This window comes from Helobdella robusta, assembly GCF_000326865.2.
Source record: "Helobdella robusta unplaced genomic scaffold HELROscaffold_24, whole genome shotgun sequence".
Taxonomy (NCBI): domain Eukaryota; kingdom Metazoa; phylum Annelida; class Clitellata; order Rhynchobdellida; family Glossiphoniidae; genus Helobdella; species Helobdella robusta.
The window spans coordinates 1,588,686-1,609,801 of NW_008704261.1; the positions used below are offsets into that span (position 1 = coordinate 1,588,686).

Below are 21,116 nucleotides of genomic sequence, written 5' to 3' on the forward strand. Positions count from 1 at the left end.
GAGCGATATAGGTGCTGGAGATGAATGGTGCGACGAATTGTAAAAACCATGATGGTAGACTGTCTGGACCTTATACCGGTTGGGCAGGCCTGTTTTAGCATGTGTAGGACGGGTTGTTGATGTTGATGATGATTATTAATTGTTGTTGATTTAGTTGGTGGGGTTTGATAGAACAGGTCGGTAGACATGTAGGTGTTGAGTGTGTTGGTATCAATGTGTTGTGAGGTTGGAGTGTTGAATGATTTATCAGAGCCTCTAATTTTGTTAACTTGGTCCCATATGGCTTCGCTTCCACGCTTGATGTTAGTGAAGGTTTTTGAGTTGAAGTTTATGATAAGCGTGTTGATGTATTTGGTGATCGCTGCAGTTTTGAGATTGAGTTCTGATTTCATGAATTTATTTTTCTAGAGAAGTAGATATCTGATGAATGGAAGAGTGATGTTTTGATCGTGGTGTTTGATGTTAGGTAATACGTGTTGTAAGTTGAGTTGATAATGTTAAAAAATGTGTCAAAATATTGTTGCAGAAAATTATCTATTAAATTAGTTATGACCATATTATCGTAAATATTGTTATTATTATTATTATTATTAGCATTATTATTGACACTATTGCTATTATTATTATGATTATTATTATTATTACAAGTATTATTATTATTAGTAAAACTATTATCATCATTAATAATATTAATATTACCAAAATTAATAGTACCATTATTAAGAATTGCTGGTAGAATATTGTTGGTGGTAATGATGCTTAATTTAAAGAAATTGTTGAAGTTGATGTTGTTGAGATGTCGAAGGCAGGCACTACTCTGTAAAGGATGGCGACGGTAAAATGAGATGACTTTTCTGGTGATGTTCTTTGTTGATGTTGAATTAGTTGGTGGAGGAGGAGCAACCACCCCAAGATGATAAGACAAAACATGTGACCTATAAGTGTGACTGATGTCCAGGTTTACATTAATTCCATATATTCCGTCATGGTTGTGACCTTGGTGGTTGGAACCCCAGAATATAGGGTGTAGACTTGTTTGAAGGATGGAATGATGATCGCTTGATATTTTTTTGGTACTTACAGGAAAAATGTATCACTTACAAGTATAAGTACTGAAAAAAGTACTCAAGTATAAGTATTTAAGTACAGATTTTTATATGTACTTGAGTATATATATATTTAGTACCACATTTGTACTTAAGTACGTACTTAAGTACAAATGTACTAAGTACTCGTCATCACTGGTTCATTTCTTCCAAGTTTGAACTTTTTTATTCTAACCGCATATGAAAGTTTAACCATATCCCATGTGTTATTTCTAATTAATCTCTTTTTCCAACTTAATTCATAATCTAGGTTTTACATTTGACGCAAAAATTTCTTAATCTAATCAAATTCTTTTGGTTATTAGTTGTTCCTTATACCTTTTTCTAATGATCTTTCTTTTTACTTATTAGTATCTTCTCTTATCCTTTCTTCTATAAACTAAACTAGTTAAATAATAATAATGAAATTATAAACAATAAAAATGTTTAACTTTTTATATTATGGACTACCAAAAACGCTAGGCCATCACGCCGCCCATATTTTCAAAAATAACTGTAGTAAGAAAACTATATGAAAACTATATGAAAACTAGTCACCTGATATATTCCATTAAATGTCCTCTCGGTGAGTGTGGGCACAGAATCATATTATGCTATATTATTTAATGTTATATTTATGTTATATTATTTTTTCCCTTGTAGTTCACGCATTTTTATTGTTTATAATTTTATTATTATTATTTAACTAATTAGAAACATTTTATTTTGCTAATCGGTCTAGAGCAGCGTCACCGAATTTAATTTTTCTTTGCAAGTACCGGAAATGACAAATATGAGATGCAAATGAAAGCTCCACTCCACTCTAGATAATTCAAGAAAATGGAAACTAAACATCCACTCTTACTTTCCACCAATCAAAACTGCCACTCACTAGTTTCAACACTTACATATTTTTAATTCAATAATTCAATACTTTACTTTATATATATATAACCCTTTTAACTCTATTTATTTTTTAATTTTATAATATTCTTGCATGTTGTAACAGATTCTGCCTCTGTGAGATTCTGATTTTTAAAAAAATAGACCAAAACCTTTACTTGGGGGAATGTATTTAAAAAGCATTTTAATTGAGTTTTGAGTCAAAAAAAAACTTTTGCGTTCAAATATGTTTGTATTCCATTTATATACGCGCGTTATTTTCTCAACATTAACTTAGCAGATAACCAACTTATAAAAATAAGGCTCTACGTAAATCAACAGAGCCAACTGAACGAATCAACATATCCGTTCCAATAATCAACTTACCTGGTAACGAATTTAGTTTAAATGATTTCAACAAACTTCTTCATCATAGTACCAACACTCATCTTGCTATCGAACAGCATCTGTGCCACGTTAGGCCTCAACTGTTACGGCGGGCAGCACGAGAATTGTCAAGTTGTTGATTACTGCTTGAAAATTGTGGTTTACACCAATGCAAAAAGTTATTAAATATTTTATTCATTTTTAACTAAATTATTTCGTTATAAATGATAATTTAAATTCGAATTGATAATATGGTTCATAACATCTGTTCTCTTTATGCTGCAAGTTTGTCATTGACACAACGTACACACATAATTGCATGTGTTCAAAGATCCAGATCACACAATCAAACAATGCCGTAGAGATGGAGCTTAGTAATTTCAGAGCTATATCGTGGCCCATATGATCACCATTTCCCACTTACAACCCGGTTGTAGAACACTTACGAACCGCTAACATTTTCATTTAGTGAACAAATCAACTAAAATTGTATTAAAGATTGCAGTTTTCAAAAAATTAAATGAGATGGTTACAAACAAATAATTTGAACACTGTAAATTTTCAACATTTGCAGGATCAGACATCAACGTAACCTACATAAGCTGCTCGCCATATTACACGGAATATTACGAGTTGGAGAGGAAATACGGCTGGACCGCTGATTATTTCATATGCAATAATCGTTCCTACTGCAATGCCGCTACATTCATTTACATTTGTAACATTCATAAGGTGCTGACTGTGGTGGTCTTTTTAATGCTAACACATTTAATCTGATTAAGTAAATCATAATGGTCCGTGTTGATCTATTTCTTTAATTATTTAAATTTGTTTTTGGTAGAGATGAACATAATAATAATATTTTATAAAGCATTAAATGAATAATATTGTAAATGTGTAGACGTTTTTGACAATAATAAGTATGTGACATTTCTTTGAGAACGATTTTAACGTGTGGAATAGGTAAGATGAGGATTTTTCTAATTCTGTAATAGTGTTTAATTTATCATATAAAATAACATTGACTAATATCATGTAGTTAGATATTATTAATCAGTGGCGGATCTAGACAACTTTGACGGGTGGGGGGCCAAAATGTTAAAAATGTTTAAAAGTTTAATTTTTTTTCAAATTTGGACAGGGGACCAAAATTTGTGGTAGCGTTGCCAAAATTAGGCTTTTTTTGATATAAAATGGTGTTTTTCATGCAAAAACTTAGTTCTTTTAATAAATATACTGCTCCCAACTGGGTGATGATCTCTCCGGCCTTACCCCAAAATCCGCCAATGAATCTTGTACATTCAGTACCGTATTTTAATAGCGCTCTGAAATTCCCCTGATTGTTATCAGATTTGTTATCTAATGCACCGTCATTCCGGTGTCCACGCAAAGCAAAATTCTGTCTTTCACAAAGTTTAATAGTTTCAATAATAGTGTTAAACAATTTTCTGTTTTGCTTTATTTTTGTGGAAAGAGCGGAGTTTGATAACTCTAAAACATTAGTTTTATTTTTAATCAAACGCAGAAACATTTCTGATTTTTCTGTAGCCTCTTTATGAAAAGATGTCGCTTGATGACAGCGCCATTGATCTAAAGCTGATTTATAACGATTTAAAGATGATATAACAAATACTCCGACTGAGCCACATGATGGATGTCGATTAGCATAAAATACACAAAACTTACAGAATGCTCCTTTTTTCAAATCAGAATAAGACAGCCAGGAAAATTCTTGAAACCAATGGAATTTGAAAAACCGTTTTCTTTTACCATCCAACACAAATGAAAATTTATAATTCTCGTCAGGTTTCTATGGATTTTTCAAAAGATCGTATCTTAAATTATTCGAAATGCTTGGGATTTCTGCAGTTGCATATTGTCCAATATCTAAAGGCATTGTTTTCTTTGAAAAACTCTGACATGAATTACCAGTTTTGTCTGAAACATCAGTCATGTCATCGTTTAAATTTAATGAAAGGCCTTCTTTCAAGACATCAGATTCTATAATGGAAAAAAAACGTTGAGATTAAATTTTTTAATTTTCCTACCAGAGCTGAATAGTTAAATACTACAAACTTAATTCAAGTCTAGTCGGGTAATGACTGGTACGCATTAAACCTAACCCAAGAAATGTTTTTATTATTCAGCTTATTGCTAATTTTTTTAGTTGAAAATACAAAATTATTTCATATGCAATTATTGAAATATCTATGTATTACCATTAACAGCCTCAACTGTATTGAGATCATCGCACTGCTTCGGTTTTTTTGCCGTAGTCGGTTGAAAAAAGTTTAAAATAACTACTTTTTTTAAAAGACATTTTTTTAATTTTAAAACGAATTCAAATGCAAACTGATTTTATGAAACAAAAAATATAATCTAAGACGCGCCAAATTGTAAATGGAATAAAACGTGAACTGCGAACAAAACATAAAATAATGAAAAGTCTAAATAAATAAAGACTATAATATTTTTTGATTTACTTTTTGTTGATATTAGTTTTCAATAAAAAAATATACTAAGAAAACATGAATTATTTTTATTTTGTGCCGCAAAACACAATTTAAGTTTAAAATATGAATTGTATTCTGAATTGAACAGATGATAACGGGGGATGCCATGGCCTCCCCGGCCCCCCTAAATCCGCCACTGTTATTAATCTATTATTATTAATACGTCTCAACCATCATATCTTCATCATACAACTCTTCTTCTATATGAAATGGTTTGCCCGCCATTATCCGTCAACAACCAACCATCAAACTTTTTAGGAAACGATTAAAGAACTTTTTGTTTATCCAGGTCTACGGAAACAGTGCATTCACCGTCTATCATACTATTTTCTCGGTCGTGTTAAGGTTTGGTAATCAAAGTGTCGGAGTGGGAGATTTTGGCCGGGGTAAGAATTTTTGAAGCGCCGGAATCGGATATTTTTCATTTGACTCAGATGACCTGCTAATAATCAAAACATAATTCATTACATAATTCAAAACATAAAATATTAGTCACATCGATCAGATTTGGTCCAAGCGATACAATCCTAATTTTTAACATACGTTGCACATACGTGTACAAAACATATATATATATATATATAACATAATAATATATATACATATATATATATGTACAAAACATATATATATATATATATGTACAAAACATATATACATATATATATATATATATATATATATAAATATATATATATATATATAGTTCACTTACGTTCGGAAAGTTTTCTTCACAATTTAAATTTTTCAATAAATTTATCAATTTCGAGTTTAAAAAATTTAATTTTAAGTTATTAACAGTATTGGAAAATTTATTTAATTAATAATTTTCAAATCCTGTTGTATTTCGCCGACTAAAGAAAGTGAAAATGGAAAACACTAATCCTAACATAACCGCACGGACAAAGAAGGTGACCAATAAGATGAGTGATATTGCGGGATTGCATCTGTGTGAAGGTTGTAGGAAAGTAAATGAAGAAAGAATAAAAACACTGACTAATTATGAGGAGGAAGGATTGCTTGTTGCTATCAAACAGTTAGAAGAAAAAATGGCAAATGAAGTCAGATGTCTAACTCAGATGATGGAAAAAGTCACATTTAGAGAAGAGATGCTAAAAGAACAGATGAGGGAACAAACTAACTTGAAGAATAGTCTCAATGAGGTAAAAAATCAGGTAGCCAAGGAAGAGGAAATGACAAAAAAGTGGAATGAAGTAGTTAAAGGTAATATTGAGAGTTTGACAACAAATGTCAAGGAAATACATTCATCGGTGCTGGACACAAAAAATCATCTGGATGTTGCTAATGAAAGAGATATCCGTCGAAACAATTTAGTCATTTTCAACATACCAGAAAATGAAAGTTTTTCTTGGAAAGCTGATAAAGAGAAAATGCTTCAGTTGTTGAAAGAGATAACTGATGAAAACTTGGAGAAGAAGGTTTCAAATGTATTCAGACTCGGTAAAAGGGTGAACGATCAAAAGCCATGGCCTATTTTAATTAAATTATTGAATTTAACTACTAAAAACCTGATACTAGAAAACTGTTTCAAACTGAGGAGGAGTAAATCATTCAATGGAGTCTACATTAACCATGACCTTATTAAATTAGATAGAGATATTTGTAAACAGCTTCTCGATGATTAAAAGAAAATTGCAGAAAAGGACGACATTAATAACTGGATATTTAAGATAAAAGGACAACCAAGTGAGTTTCATGTATTTGTTTTTAAAAAGACAAATTTATAAAGAGATCAAAGTCAAGAGAAGGCAGTGAGTTTAATTATAATCATCCTAGTGTGGCAAAGAATCCTAATGATGTGCTTAATGTTTTGTATACCAATGTTGATTGTCTCACAAATAAATTTTCAGAATTGAATCTATTTTTAGATGCATCGGATTTAAAGTATGATTTAATAGTTATAAATGAAGTAAACCCTAAAAATGTTAAAAACTCTTCATGGAACATTAACGAATTTAATTTGCCTGGATATAGTTACCTGGTTTCAAATTTCTGCAAAGCAAGTTATCGAGGTATTATGTTATATTACAAAATCAATTTGCAGCTGTTTAGTGTTCAACTGGATTCCATATTTGATGAATATTTGTGTGCCAGGATTAACGTCAGAGATCAAAATTTAAATTTAATGGTAATTTACAGAAGTCCTAATTTAAGTAATGATAATAATGACAATCTCATTGGTGTCTTGAATGAGTTTGGTGATTTGTCTGGTAGACATCTTGTTTTGGGTGATTTTAATTTTCCAGATATAGATTGGAAGCTGAGAGTTTGTGCAGGTTCTGACTACAAGATTGAAAATAGATTTTTGCAGTTTATTGATGATAGGTTTTGGCTGCAGCATGTCAACGAACCAACAAGATATAGAACTAACAGTTGTCCTCATGTTTTGGATTTAATTATCACGTCTGAAGATTGCGTATCAGATTTGCAGTATTCATCTCCTCTGGGCAGAAGTGACCACTTATTGATTTCATTTAAAATTTTTGAAATTTCAGTTTTGCACAGTAAACCTAGGAAGAAGTTGTGTTTTAATCTTGGACAGTACGATGCAATTAACAAATATCTTTCTAGCATGTTATCTGTTGATGCAACTGTGGATGTAGACCAAAAGAGCAACGTAGAAAATTTATGGCAAAAATTTTGTTTTTTGATTAGTGAGGCTACTTCAAAATATGTTCCTATGAAAATATGTGGTAGCTGTGTTGTTAAGCATGTCAACTTTAAACTGAGGCGACTTATCAAGCTTAAGCACTACTATTGGAAAAAAATCTATAAATATGGAGACGTTGACTTATTGCAAAGTTTCAGGTCTACGAGAGATAAAGTTCGAGCAGAATGTAAACAGCTGGACAGAGATAACCAGAATTTATTGCCAGAAACTATCATAACAACCCATAACTGTTCTGGAAACAGGTGAAGAAGAAAATAACAACAGTGGCAGGGTTGAAACACTCAGAGTACAGAACACAGATCTCACGGGTGATGATGAAAAAGCCCAAGCTTTGGCAAAGTTCTTTTCATCGGTTTATAAACTTGACAATGAGGTTAATTATAATAACTCGTTATATCCATTGGTTCCGGCTGCCGGAATGGATGAATTGCGGTTCAATGATGACGTAGTGTCTAAAAAGATTTCTTTATTGGATAAGAACAAATCTGCAGGGCCTGATAATATTCATTTACGGATATTGTTGGAAAGTAAAACAGTTGTTGTTTCTGCAGTTAGGCAAATTTTTCAATGTTCACTAGATACCGGTATGATTCCAGCAGATTAGAAGGCTAGCATAGTAATACCAATACACAAAAAAGGAAGTAAAAGTTTTGTTAGTAACTACAGGCCTATTTCTCTTACTTCTGTGTGTTGTAAAATGATGGAATCAATTATTAAGGACCATGTTTTTAATTATTTTCTGACGAATAATTTATTTCACCGAAATCAATATGGGTTTTTGCCCGGACGATCGACGACTCTTCAGTTGCTGACATTTTTGGATAAAGTTACAATGGGTGTTGATTGTGATGAGGAGGTACACGTCATATATACTGATTTCGAGAAGGCTTTTGATAGGATATCTCACAATTGTTTGTTACTGAAACTAAAGAAATATGGATTCGATAACAAAATTCTTGTTTGGATAAGTGAATATCTTAAGAAGAGAAACTTCAGGGTGCGAGTGGGTGATGCATTGTCTTCAAAGTTTGATGCTACTAGTGGAGTTCCCCAAGGTAGTATCCTGGGACCTCTACTGTTTACAATTTATATTAATGATCTCCCTTCAGCATGTGAGAATATATATCTTTTGCGGATGATGCAAAGATGTTTAAAATTATCAAATGTCCAGATGACTTGAAGTCCATGCAACTAAATGTGAACAATATGCAAAATTAGCTAAATGTCTGGCGTATGATTCCAAATGTAGATAAATGTTGCGTATTGAAGTTCGGGAATAAATATAATAATATTTATGAAATGTGGGATTCTGCCCAGGTCAAACAAGTGATCCAAGTAGTCAAAGTAATAAAAGACTTAAATGTGTTTGTTGATGATAAACTCACTTTTAGAGATCATATATATAGTAAAGTTAAGTTAGCCAACACAATGTTGGGCATCATAAACAGGCATTTTAGACTTATTGATGAAGAAGCTTACCTATGTTTCTACAAAGGCTTGGTCATACCACATCTAGAGTATGCGGTACAGGTTTGGTGCCCACATCACATAAACCTAATACAAATGATTGAAAAAGTTCAAAGAAGAGCTACTAGATCTATCCGTTCTTGTTATGGTTTAGAGTATATTGATAGATTAAAAAAATTGAACTTGCATTCTTTGAAATATCAAAGAACTAGAGCGGACCTGATTTAAAATGTTGGTGGCCAATCCAGATACTGATCATTCGTTCATGTTGCTCAATAATGATGGGAGAACTAGAGGGCATCATATGAAGTTGTCAACAGGTTTATCTCACAAGGATGTTAGAAAATTTTTTTTTTGTAACAGAGTAGTCGCGGACTGGAATAGACGCCGCAATCTGTTTTTGACTCTCCAAATACAAATGTTTTTAAATCTCGTTTGAATTTGTTTTGGGGTGATGCTAAATTTCAATATAGGTGATACTTTTAAACTGACGTTTCAATTGGATGAGTGTGCTGATAAGTAGGAATGGTTTGAGATTTTTAATCTATTAGTATGATTGAATAAGAATTTTTCATGGATGGATGGGAGTGGATTAATGAGAGAATTACTTATGCAACATTTATAATACCCATTATTATGAGGTTAATGTAATAATTATCATATGGTAAAAATATGAGCATAAATATAGGTAAAAATATGTACTTGTTTTATTTTTTATCAGTAATGACTGGGAATATGTATGATTGACTTGGATTGATTATTTCATTACCCATTTTATGGTTGAATGCATGTGCGTATTTCATTTATAAATTTTTTGGTTAATTATATTTTATATTGACTTCATAACTTTCTTATTATTATTATTGTTTTTCATATGATTGTTTGGTTTTTTTTATTGATTGGTAAATAGTTAATGAAATTTTTAGGTTCTAATATAATTATCTGATATAATAATCAATGATTTATGAGTAGGTGGGTATATGAGTTGGTATATGGGTAGGGGAGGTTAAGGAAATTAGATGGATGCATGAATGTTTGTTTATTTTTTCTATTGCATGGGAAATGTGTAGTTAATTTTATGCTATTCAGGTGTAGGATGGGATTAATGGGGTTAGATGGATAAAGTATTTTATTATATTTTGGTTTATAAGTTTGCATTTATGGTGACACTCAAGACACTGTTAGTGTTAATTTATTGTTTTTGGAAATTATTTTCAATCTGCCATGGTATAATGCATTATCTTCGTGATTATACTTGTGAAGCAATTGTACGAATGTATCGTGGTATGCATGTATAATACTATGTATTTTTTTTCCTGTAAATTCGGTAATGGGCAATAGCCCGTGCTTTGTTCAAATAAATAAATAAATATATATGCCGACAAAAGTTTAAACAGTCATATTTTGTAAATGACAAACTATGTCCAGTTTTTGAATATAATCATTAACTATCCAGCCAACTATCCTACAAATAATAATATCCGGCCAGTCAACGACATAACAGACAGTGTATAAATTAATGTAGTATTATATTATGAATATTTAAACGTATACATTAAACAGCATGCGCCAAATAAAAATTATAATAAAAATAAAACGAAACCAGTATGAAAATGACATTCCGCTAATTATTATCGAAACAACTCCATTGCAAAAATCTCGGTCGTCGCAATAAAAGCAAGTATTGACTGGCATGTGGCCAACGCATTTGTACTGGTAGATGTACTTATCACATGTTAGATGGTAATCTGGGCTGTCATACGCATCGTCTGAAGTTTCAGCGAAAAATTTCGATGAAAAAAAATTTAAAAAAAAAACAATAAGTTAATAATGTAAGGTTTAGGCTATAAAAATCATTATTATTATTATCATTCTTTCTTAGATATTCCTCAGAGGTTATTACAACAAACACATGCTGCATAAACACACGTGAATCAACGCATCACACACTTTTAAATGTGATGGGCGGAGATCTCAATACATTTGAACCAGGACACTGCATCATCGATGCCAGGCACCTCCACCATCAAAAATTAATAAATTTGTTTGAGAAAATCAATGTTTTTTAACTCTGTTATTTTATGAACTTTCTTTGGTTAAAAACATCATTCAAAAACATTAATTAGACCAAACATCGACCAATTGTGTAGTACCTAAAATATCGAATAGTTACCAATAGCTTAAACTAAATAACATTATACAATTAATTTTTTAATTAAAAATTAATCTGCAAAAATATTAACACACGATCGATAAACTAATTTAACATCAACAATTCAGTATGTCAAAAGATTATTTTCATATACTAAACAAAATTCTTCACATAAATAAGTAGGCACTCGACTAATAAAGAAAACAGTCAGTCAACCAACAACCTTCATTTTCGTTGTGGAACTTGACCTGGACACAATATTTTGCCCCCCGGCACACGCCCTGCCTGTCCTGCGAATCATGGCAGTCCAATGAAAATGTGAGAGGGAGGGAGCAAGTGAGTAGAAGAAGCAGCAGTACTAATATAGGTGCTGACGAATTGTTGGATGGGGGCTGTGGTGGTTGGGGTGGTGGTGACATTGGGAACATTGGAAATGAGTGAGTGGTAATAACAAAATTTAAGACAAATTTTGAAAACAAGAGAAAAAAGAAATGTTCAATAAAAACAACAACAAAAACGTTAAAAATAATAAACAATGTTTAATAATAATGAAAAAAGATTTAAAACAAATATGAAACATGTTGATGTTAAGGAAAAGCAAGTGGTCAATATTATAGCCGATGAAAAAATAGAAAAATAATTTAGAAAATCGATTATGTCTAATGTTTCAATGTTGATGGCAATCTTTTGTAAGGTTGTGAAGATGGTGATTACGCGGACAAATGTTATTAATACATTGACATTCTGTAGAGTATATTTTGCAACAAAATTTTTAAATTAACAACAAAATATAATTAATGTTATTATAAAAAAATTAAATACTCTAAACAGAATTAACTTCTTCAAATAAAATTAACATCCTTAGATATATACAAATTTTTCCGCAACACGAAAATTAATCCGTATTTAAACTGCCCATCTTTTTAAAATTTGGATGTTAAATATAATATCTATCAAATGATAGATCATCTACAATTATTTCATAATGAATAGAGTTCTATTTTGTTTACTACTCAAATTGTATTAAGCAATCTAAAGTTTACATAGAAATATTATTGTTAGAAATTTATAAAGTTATTTATTATATAAGCACAATATACATGTATGCTTCTGTATCTCTATCCAAAGATTTGTGGAGCGCCCTTATTGAATAATTTTAGAAAGGCTAGCTTCACTCGGGAATGTCAAAGCAAATGATGTTTTAAACGTTTTTTGAAAACATGTCGGTTCATGTTGTTGAATTTTTTCAAATCTGCAGGTAGTGAGTTCCAGATTTTCACAGATGAAACGGAAAATCTTCTCTTTCCTAAACGAGACAAATTGAATTTAGGAAGGACCGGATCACCATAATCGGAGGATTTCAGTAGACCGCAGTTATTAATTTCGAACAACTAGCCAAAGTCTCGCCACGATGTTCTGAACGGACTGCAAATCATCACGTAGGAATAGGTTGATACTAAACATAATCGCGTTGCAGTAGTCAATTTTTCTCCAGATAAAACTAAAAACGAGTGCTTTTGTTGACTCAACTGTCAAAAAACGTCTGATTGAGCTTATTCTGTGGAGTTGGTAAAAGCAACGCTGGCAAAATTTAGGAATATGTTTTTTAAATGAAAGATGAGGATCCAATATGACCCCGAAATTTTTTACTGAATTTTTGTAGCCATTTAAACGCTTGAGGCCGTGCGGCGTTTCCGTCCACAAATATTGAATTTTCTTGACATTGAGTTTAAGCTTTTTTGATGATATCCAGCAATCAACTAAGTCTACTGCATTTGACAAAAGAGAGGAAACTTGAAGTAATAGCCCAAATCAGTAAAGTTGATTATCAAAAGCGTATAGGCAGGACTGAAACCACCTGAGGGCATTACCACCAATACTAAATAAAGTAGACGCTTCAATAAAATCTTGTGGTCAACTTTGCCAAAAGTAGCACTTACATCAAGAAGTGCAGGCAATGATATTGTTATAACTGTCCCGATCGACGACGAATTCGTCTAATCACAGTGGAAAATAAAGACAATATAACATCCAAATTATTGATTTATTTATTTACAAAACAAAATAATTAATTAATCAATCAATAATCGCCGTCAATTAATTTCACTAATAAAAGTTAATGTTCACACAAATTAACGTTCAGAAATTATCGCTTTCGAAATAAAAATTCACTAACGCTTATTGCAAATATAATAAAAATAAAACGCAGAGTCAAATATCAAATATTGCTTTCGACACTAACAATCAATCGTTTTTTAATATCAAATTTTCAATAACCACAATCAATACTCGCATGTCGTTATATATCCGTCTTACCAGCGCTTCTCAAACTTCCTAGATATCTAACTGTCAGAAGGTTCTAGCAAATATATTTGTGACGGTTATAACACTGCCCCCCTTTCAGTTCTGTTCGTCTCGAACAGAGTCCGTTGCAACGGCTGCATAGAATGGAGCCAGTCTGTCCAAATGAACAATCTCATTCTCGCCCGCGGCTTCTGATGTTTTTGAATTCGGTACACGATGTCGTTCAATCGGGTTATGATCTGATAGGGTCCTTCCCAATTTCGATGAAACTTTGGAGACCGTCTTTTTTTCTTATGAAAGTTATGCTGCCATATCAAATCGTTAATGTTAAATCCAGCATTGTTTCCCTTTTGATCGTATCGGGTGTTGGTTGTTTCATTATTCTTTTTTAACTTCAGGCGCGTGTATTGGTGGATGTTATTTAACAACCGACGGAGATTGTCCACATAATCTGTTATTGATTTTGGTACGCCTCAGGTGGTACACCATATTTCATATTTGTTGTACTTGTAGTAGCTGTGTAAACGGCACTTCGATAGGCCATGAGAAACAATGGTATTTGTCGGTCCCAGTCTTTTTGGTTTTCGTCAACTACTTTGGCCAAATGTTCAATTAGTGTTTGGTTAAAACGTTCCACCACCTCATCGGACTGGAGAGTAGAGAGGAGTTGTTTTGCAATTTTTTCCGGTGTCCATCCATTTTCTAACGTTTTCGCGTAATATTTTGTACAGCTTTTGTTTGCACTTTTTCTTCTAATTGACTGCAGTATTTACAAACTGGTAAACAAAGTCGATAAGAAAAAGCATCGGCATTGTTGTGGGAGGTAGTATGTAGCTAATCCGAAGAAACTGCGCAAATCATTTTTAACTTTCGGAGTTGGCCAATTTTTCACCATTTCTACTTTACTTGGATCTGTCTTCACTCCATTGGAAGATATGACATATCCCAAATAATTTACTTCTTTTGCAAAAAATGTGCACTTCTTAACGTTCAGCTTTAATCGCTACTCGAAATCTCAAAAATATATCTCGTAAATTCTCGATATGCTGAATCACTTTCCTAAAACAATTATATCGTCTAAGTAGACAAGACATACACATTCCATTAGTTGTTCAAACGTAGGTAGCTGGAGCATTGCACAGTCGATACGGCATTACCGTGAATTGCCACAAATCTGATCCTATTGAAAATGCTGTTTTTTCAGTCGTATTTCTCGATCTCTACTTGCCAATATCCGCTTTTCAAGTCTAGTGTGGAGAACTAGTGTGAACTGGACAATGTGTCCATGATGTCATCTATTCTAGGTGGTGGATAACTATCTTTTTATGTCACTTTATTTAGCTTTCTGTAGTTTACACAAAAGTGGTTGCCGCCGTCTTTTTTTTTTACTAAGACCACTGGCGAGGTTCAAAGACTAGGAAATTTGAACTATGCTATTCAACTAAAGGTCGTATTGATTTTGATGCAGCCTAAAGACTTTAATCACGATACTGGGAATGTCAATTCTACCAGCTAATTTCTGCCCCACAAAATTGGCTTTTACTAGTTTTCCGCTTCCTTGTTTGAGGCAGTCGGTAGTGACGCGGGATCACTATCTATTCGTTTGTGTCATGTTGCTGCACAATGACGACAACAATTGTTTTTAAGGCAATATCCTTTTTCTCCACAATAACAGCATTTTCATCATCATCATCAATGATCCTCCTTTGTCCATCAGAGGACCGTCGAGGTCGATGGTGTACATCTAAGCATGCTTTTTACATTTTTTTGTTTTCCAAAAACCTTTTCTATCTATCTTTGGCCAGTTTTATTAAATTCAGAATATCAACACCAGTCCATTCAGTAATGTCATTTATTCATTGCAAGTCTACCAACTTTTTTCTTCCAATCTCTTATCCTCATTAGTACCATCTTAATCAATCTGTCTCTTCTCATTTTACAAATGTGTCCAAAAAATCCAAATTTTCTTTTTCTGACTTTGTCATATACACTTTTCTGTTTTCCAAATTGATTTCTGATGGTTCCTTTCTTTATTTTCTGTCTCTAACTGATTTCCAACAAATTTTGATAACACTTCATCTCAATTTAGCGCACAATAATTCTGACTTTTCTGTCTTAGAACCATCCTTTGACACAAACATTTTTCACAAATTTGGCGCAGCTTTACGTCAGTCTTTGATGCATGCTTTGCTGACTCGAATGTAAGACTGTAGGCAATGGCGTCTTTAAGGTTTTGTTTGTCCGCAAGTATGAGGGTTTGTTTAAGATCTAAATTTCAAACAGCTTTTATAAACGTTTCCAATGCAGTTTTTCCTCTATGTTGTATGTCGTACGTAAAGTATGACAGCAGTCAACCGTTCAATATCTTATGACAGCTGCTCAGGTTGCTGCGTCCGGTTTTGTAACTGGGATCGATATACTTGCTTTATGTGTTTTTCACCATACCGTAAATTATGGTGAAAAACACAAAAAGCATTTAACGCATTACCAGAACTTCATAGTTGGAATGGTTCTCGACTGGGATCGTTTGAAAAATTTCTGCAGCTGACTCTTGTAACGCTACCACAAGAGCCGTTGCCCGCTCATTTTCATTCTAGCCATAATTCATTGCTGCTGCTTCAAAATGAGCTTTATAAATGTTCGACGCAATGTTTTCCATTCTTATCACATGGTTCTTTTATTTTTGCATTGATCACGGCCGATTGCTGCTCAGTTTTGACATCGAAATGTTCTCTGAGTTCTCTCAAATGTTGTTCAATTTTGGCGTCAAGTTGATCACTTATTTGTTTTATTTCTGACGATTGTTGTTCAATTTTTGCATTAATTTGGTTTCTGGTCTATTTTATTTTTGCTGATTGTAGTTCAATTTCTGCATTAATTTGATCTTTCTTCTGTTCAATTTTTGTTGATTATTGTTCAATTGTGTTGATTGTTGTTCAATTTTTTGATATCGTTTGAAGTAGTGCCATCAATTCAGTGTTTGCCCCAATGTTTACAACTGCATTTGATTCGACATCCTGATCGTCAAACTCGAATTTATCTGGATTCTTGTTTTCATTAACAAATGCTTCCATTAGGCGTGCTATCAATGATTTTCTGTTTCCACTTGTAGCAAGATTTTGTTTTTTTTACTCTTCTTTGGGTTGCACAAATTTAAGCTGATGTAGTTTTTTCATGTTGTTTTTTACAAAATAACTTGTCAACAAAAAAAAAATCAAAATTTTCAACAACGATGCTCATTTATTTTTTACCAAAAATCCCACCTCTGACACCAATGTTATAATTGTCCCGGTTTAATCCAAGTGAAAAATAAAGACAATATAACTTCCAAATTATCGATTTAATCATTTACAAAACAATAATTAATTAATCAATCAATAATCGACGTCAATTAATTTCACTAATAAATTTAATGTTCACAAGCTATCAAATAAACGTTCAGAAACTATCGCTTTCGGAAGAACAATTCACTAACGTTTATCGCAAATACTATAAAAATACAACGAAGAGTCAAATACTTTTGGAAGTAGTGAGTTTTTTTCAGGTAAGCGAGGAGCTGGCGAGAGACAATTTTTTCAATTGTTTTGTATACGAAAATAATGTTCATAATGGCTCTGTAATTGGCCACAGCGTTGTTCCTAGACCAGGTCTTTTCCACAACGTTTATTGACCAGCTTTGATAAAAATGGTAAAAGTTTATCAGCAAATTTTACCCAGAAAATGTTTGAATAGGATCGAGACAGCATGTTTTTATGAAAAAGACAAAATGATTGTCTTTAAATCTGCCTCGGAAATACTTTTAAACCAGGGGAAAAAGCAATTGGTCGACCTGAATTTTGGCGGACTTGGATTTTAGATGTGTTCAAAACTCTTGAGTTGTGATTGGTGGAGCAGTCGTACATTATGTGTTTCTGTTCACCAAGTAATGACATAAAAGTCTTCCATATTTGTTTTGGATTATCAAGCCTTGAAATTATCAGCGATTGATGATGTATTGAATTCTTGAACCCAAACAGTTTGTTTTTTTCTGCAATTGCTGTTTTTTAGGGAAAAATGTCTCATTTGTTTTTTGTACACCGATAAACACATTCTAACTTACAAATAGATCGTTTTGTTTCATAGCAATCAATGTCAAACCAGACATATGATTTTGTATGAGCTTGTTTGTCGACAATCATGTTCATCTACAATACGCCTGAGTAAACTTTTTCGTAAAAATCTCTCAATTCGTAGTTTCCCACGTCACTAGATTTGAATGTGAACAAACTCATCTATTATATGCATTTATGCAGCCAGTGTTGAGTTGTTGATTCTCTACAAACATGCGAGTTTGTTGTTGGTTTGCTACTTCTAAGAAACATTAAGAAAAAAAAATTTACTGTGGATATTTTTCTTATAAATATATGAATAAAATTTCATTTAACAAATTGGATAACATTTTACAGCTTAGATTAAATATGACAGATCTTCTTCAAAACTCCCATCATCAGACAAATTTGTTTAAAAAATGCTGGTTTTTATGTCAGATTGTAAAAAAAAATACTTTTCTCTGTATTTACTTGACAACCATGTGCAACCTGGTATAGGCATGATTAATATCATAACAATACAAAAAATGGATCATATCAGTGTGTAAAGTCGCTTAAATTTGCGCTGAACGCTGAAACACAGTGCATTACATATCTCAATGTTAAAAATATTGATGATTTTTTGTGATACTCGTGTCCCTTTTTGTAAATGTTTATTAAATTGAAAAGTATAATTTTTTCTCGAGTTTATTTCCATTTTTCAGTCATCTTCAGCACTTGTGGCAGTTTATACATGAAATTTGTATAACCAAGGCATTTGTTCCTGTGATCAGCATAATCTAAACTCTTTGCTACCAGCTGCGTGTCAAAGTACATTTCACTCCCTTGTAAATCAGAAAGATTGAACCTGAGATCACGTAAACATTACACTGAAACGTTAAGAGTCAAACTCTGCAACTATCAAAAATCGCACATCAACAATAAATTAATAAGTTGATGGATTGAATCTCAAAACAGTTTTATCAGAATAAATAACAATTTTTTTAATTTTGCTGAAATAAAACCGGCTCTTAAAGAACTAACGACAATTTAACAGGAAAACAATCATACACATTTATCCTCGCTCAAATGCCGAAGGACAATTGTTAAAGCAATTAAGAATTACATTCCAGTAATTCATGTTTCCTTTTGGTCAAAGTTTGCAGCTGGTCTACCGGAGGTTCTGTTCAAATTTGTTAGATTAATTTTTATTCAAAAGCTACCACCAAATGCTTACCTCTCAAGACGGTGTAAGTCCCCAAACGCTTTATGCCCTCCATGAAGTTTTCGCCAATTTAACAAGCATGTGCTGTCAAATTGCGGTTCTATATCGGCACTAAAAAGATACACATTGCGACACAATAATATACTTTCAATCATTCTGGAGAAAGTTAAATCGTGTGCTCCAGATAGTGTGACGATTTACGCTGATGTTGATTGTGATCGCTATCAACCGGTGTCAGTTTTTCTTCGAAGCGACACCATTGAGACATTAAAATTAACGAATTCAGAAAATACAGGATATCTAAATATTTACAAAACTTACGCAACAATTTAAAAATCGACTTGAAGCATTTAAAAGTTTTATTTAGTATGTTCAAAATTTTGCCTTTGGGCTTTTTTAAACATTTTAAACTTTTATTAATTGGTTTTATTTGGTCTGATAATTTTGCCATAGTCATATGCAATCCACTGTGAAAAACTCAAATAGTATTTAATTTTTCGCTGTTTTTTATCCTTGCGCCCACTCTAAAAAAAATGGCAAGCATTGTAGACTACCAAACATAATATTATTAAGATTCTTGATGGATAAACACGACTGCTTCAATGCAAACTTATTTAAAAGTTTATTCGAATGATAACAGTAAAGGAAACACTAAATAATTCAATAATTCAAAGAATACGCACGATCGCCAATAATACTAAAGCACAGCATCATACGCACGCTAATAGCAAGACAGAGTTCCAGGTCAGCTATGTGGACAAAACTAAATTAAATTTAGTCAGCTCCTTTGACGGGCCTGGATCAAACTCATTTGTAAATGGCACAGCAGATGACAAAGACGGTGAAACGGGTTTTTACCACGGTGCCATCTCGTCAACAAGATAATAAAAAACAATTCATTCCCAAACTTCCTAGGATGAACAAAACGGTCGGCAAACTTAATCAGTCTGAATTGGCAAACTAAAAGGTACTGAATTGTCCGCCGTTGTGTACCTTGGGAGAATAGTTAATGCAGTAGCCAGATGGTCGAGGAACATTTAAAAAGTTTCAATGTGGATTTTATTTCGGTAAATCCAACGGAAATTAAAAAAAAATTTAAGATTTGGAAAGCACTTCGTTCAGAATCTTCATACTAAAAAGTGATAAATCAAAAATATTTATTTCAGATATTTGGCCCCGTTATGCTGTGGTGAGATATTGGATTTTCAGCACAAGGGACAAGATGAGGGTAGAACATGATGAATATTGAAGTTTTGAACAGCAATGGCTAAGTTAACAATAGATGAGTTGGATCAACTGGCTGAAGTTAATTCTTGTTAATGCTATGATTTTAACTTGTTTGGGTCAATGTTTGCTCGATTTCCCAACGGAAAATTTAAAATTTTGTTTTTCAAGTTTGTATGTCAATTCTAGAAGCACATTTAAAAAGATGACTGATTTGGAATTGTTTTTGAAAATGTATCCTTTCGCTTTCTCAGCTGTTGTTATCACAGAGACCTGGTTGAGCAATCTGACTGCTCCTTTGATACATTTACCAAATTACAATTTTGTTCTTAAAAATCGCCAACTAAGAAAAGGAAGTAGCGTTAGAATTTTTTGCAGGATTTTATTCAGTATAAATGATTTTATTCATAGATAGAATCAGTACTGATTTTTTAGAATCAGTATCTATTGATGTTAGTTTGAATAACAAAAAGTATTTAAAATTAATTGCCATCTACCGTCTTCCAACTAGAAATATCAATAAATTATTCCACGATCTTGAAAATCTGTTAAATAATGCTGGTGTTTCGGCTTATATGGTTGGTGATTTTAATGTAAATTTGGACTCATCGGATAATAATCGGGTACATTTTGAAAATCTGATTTTTCACCATAAATTTTCACCAATGATTAATCTGGCAACTCGTGTTTCAAAAAATTCTTCAACTATAACTGACAATATCTAAAAAAATAATTGTCATCTTCATCAGATCAGATTTTTCAAATCACTTCCCAATCTTTAGCATAATTAAAGATAAAAAAAGATGTTTTTTTTTTAAAAAGCGGCCAATTGTTAACATATTGTCAACACTAAACAATATAATATACTTTGCCCTGGTAACTTCGGATGCTCTGTTGATGGTGAATGGTGTAAATTATTGTTGCAAACTTTTTTTACAACATATTAAAAGATATTGTTAGCAGACACACCAATAAATCAAAAAACCTTTCTTCTAAATTTAAGAAACCCTGGTTCAAAAGTGCACTCATGCAGCAGATGAGACTTAAAAATAAACTATATGTCAAGTTGATCAAATCTCCATCACCTGCAAATTTAATAAAATAAGAAAGTAACTCCA

General features: G+C 32.4%; 3 protein-coding genes across 3 annotated transcripts in view; 1 reads left to right on the forward strand and 2 right to left on the reverse strand.

Moving 5' to 3' along the window:
* HELRODRAFT_172713 (hypothetical protein) overlaps positions 1–1,693 on the reverse strand; it is a gene marked incomplete at both ends in the record, with an annotated part of 2,427 nt that extends 734 nt beyond the window's left edge. Inside the window, 3 exons of the mRNA XM_009019368.1 lie at positions 48–404; positions 851–1,031; positions 1,644–1,693. Coding sequence (XP_009017616.1) covers positions 48–404; positions 851–1,031; positions 1,644–1,693 — 588 coding nt within the window. The remainder of the gene's footprint in view (positions 1–47; positions 405–850; positions 1,032–1,643) is intronic.
* A 4,043-nt stretch (positions 1,694–5,736) lies between these two features.
* HELRODRAFT_172715 (hypothetical protein) lies at positions 5,737–6,513 on the forward strand (the record flags this gene model as incomplete). The annotated part of the gene is made up of 1 exon (XM_009019369.1): positions 5,737–6,513. One exon carries the CDS (start codon positions 5,737–5,739, stop codon positions 6,511–6,513), a length of 777 nt encoding a protein of 258 aa, XP_009017617.1.
* A 9,599-nt stretch (positions 6,514–16,112) lies between these two features.
* On the reverse strand, positions 16,113–17,384 carry HELRODRAFT_172716 (hypothetical protein; the record flags this gene model as incomplete). Its single annotated transcript, XM_009019370.1, has 3 exons — positions 16,113–16,276; positions 16,958–17,038; positions 17,312–17,384. 3 exons carry the CDS (start codon positions 17,382–17,384, stop codon positions 16,113–16,115), a joined length of 318 nt encoding a protein of 105 aa, XP_009017618.1.
* Positions 17,385–21,116: the final 3,732 nt, after the last annotated feature.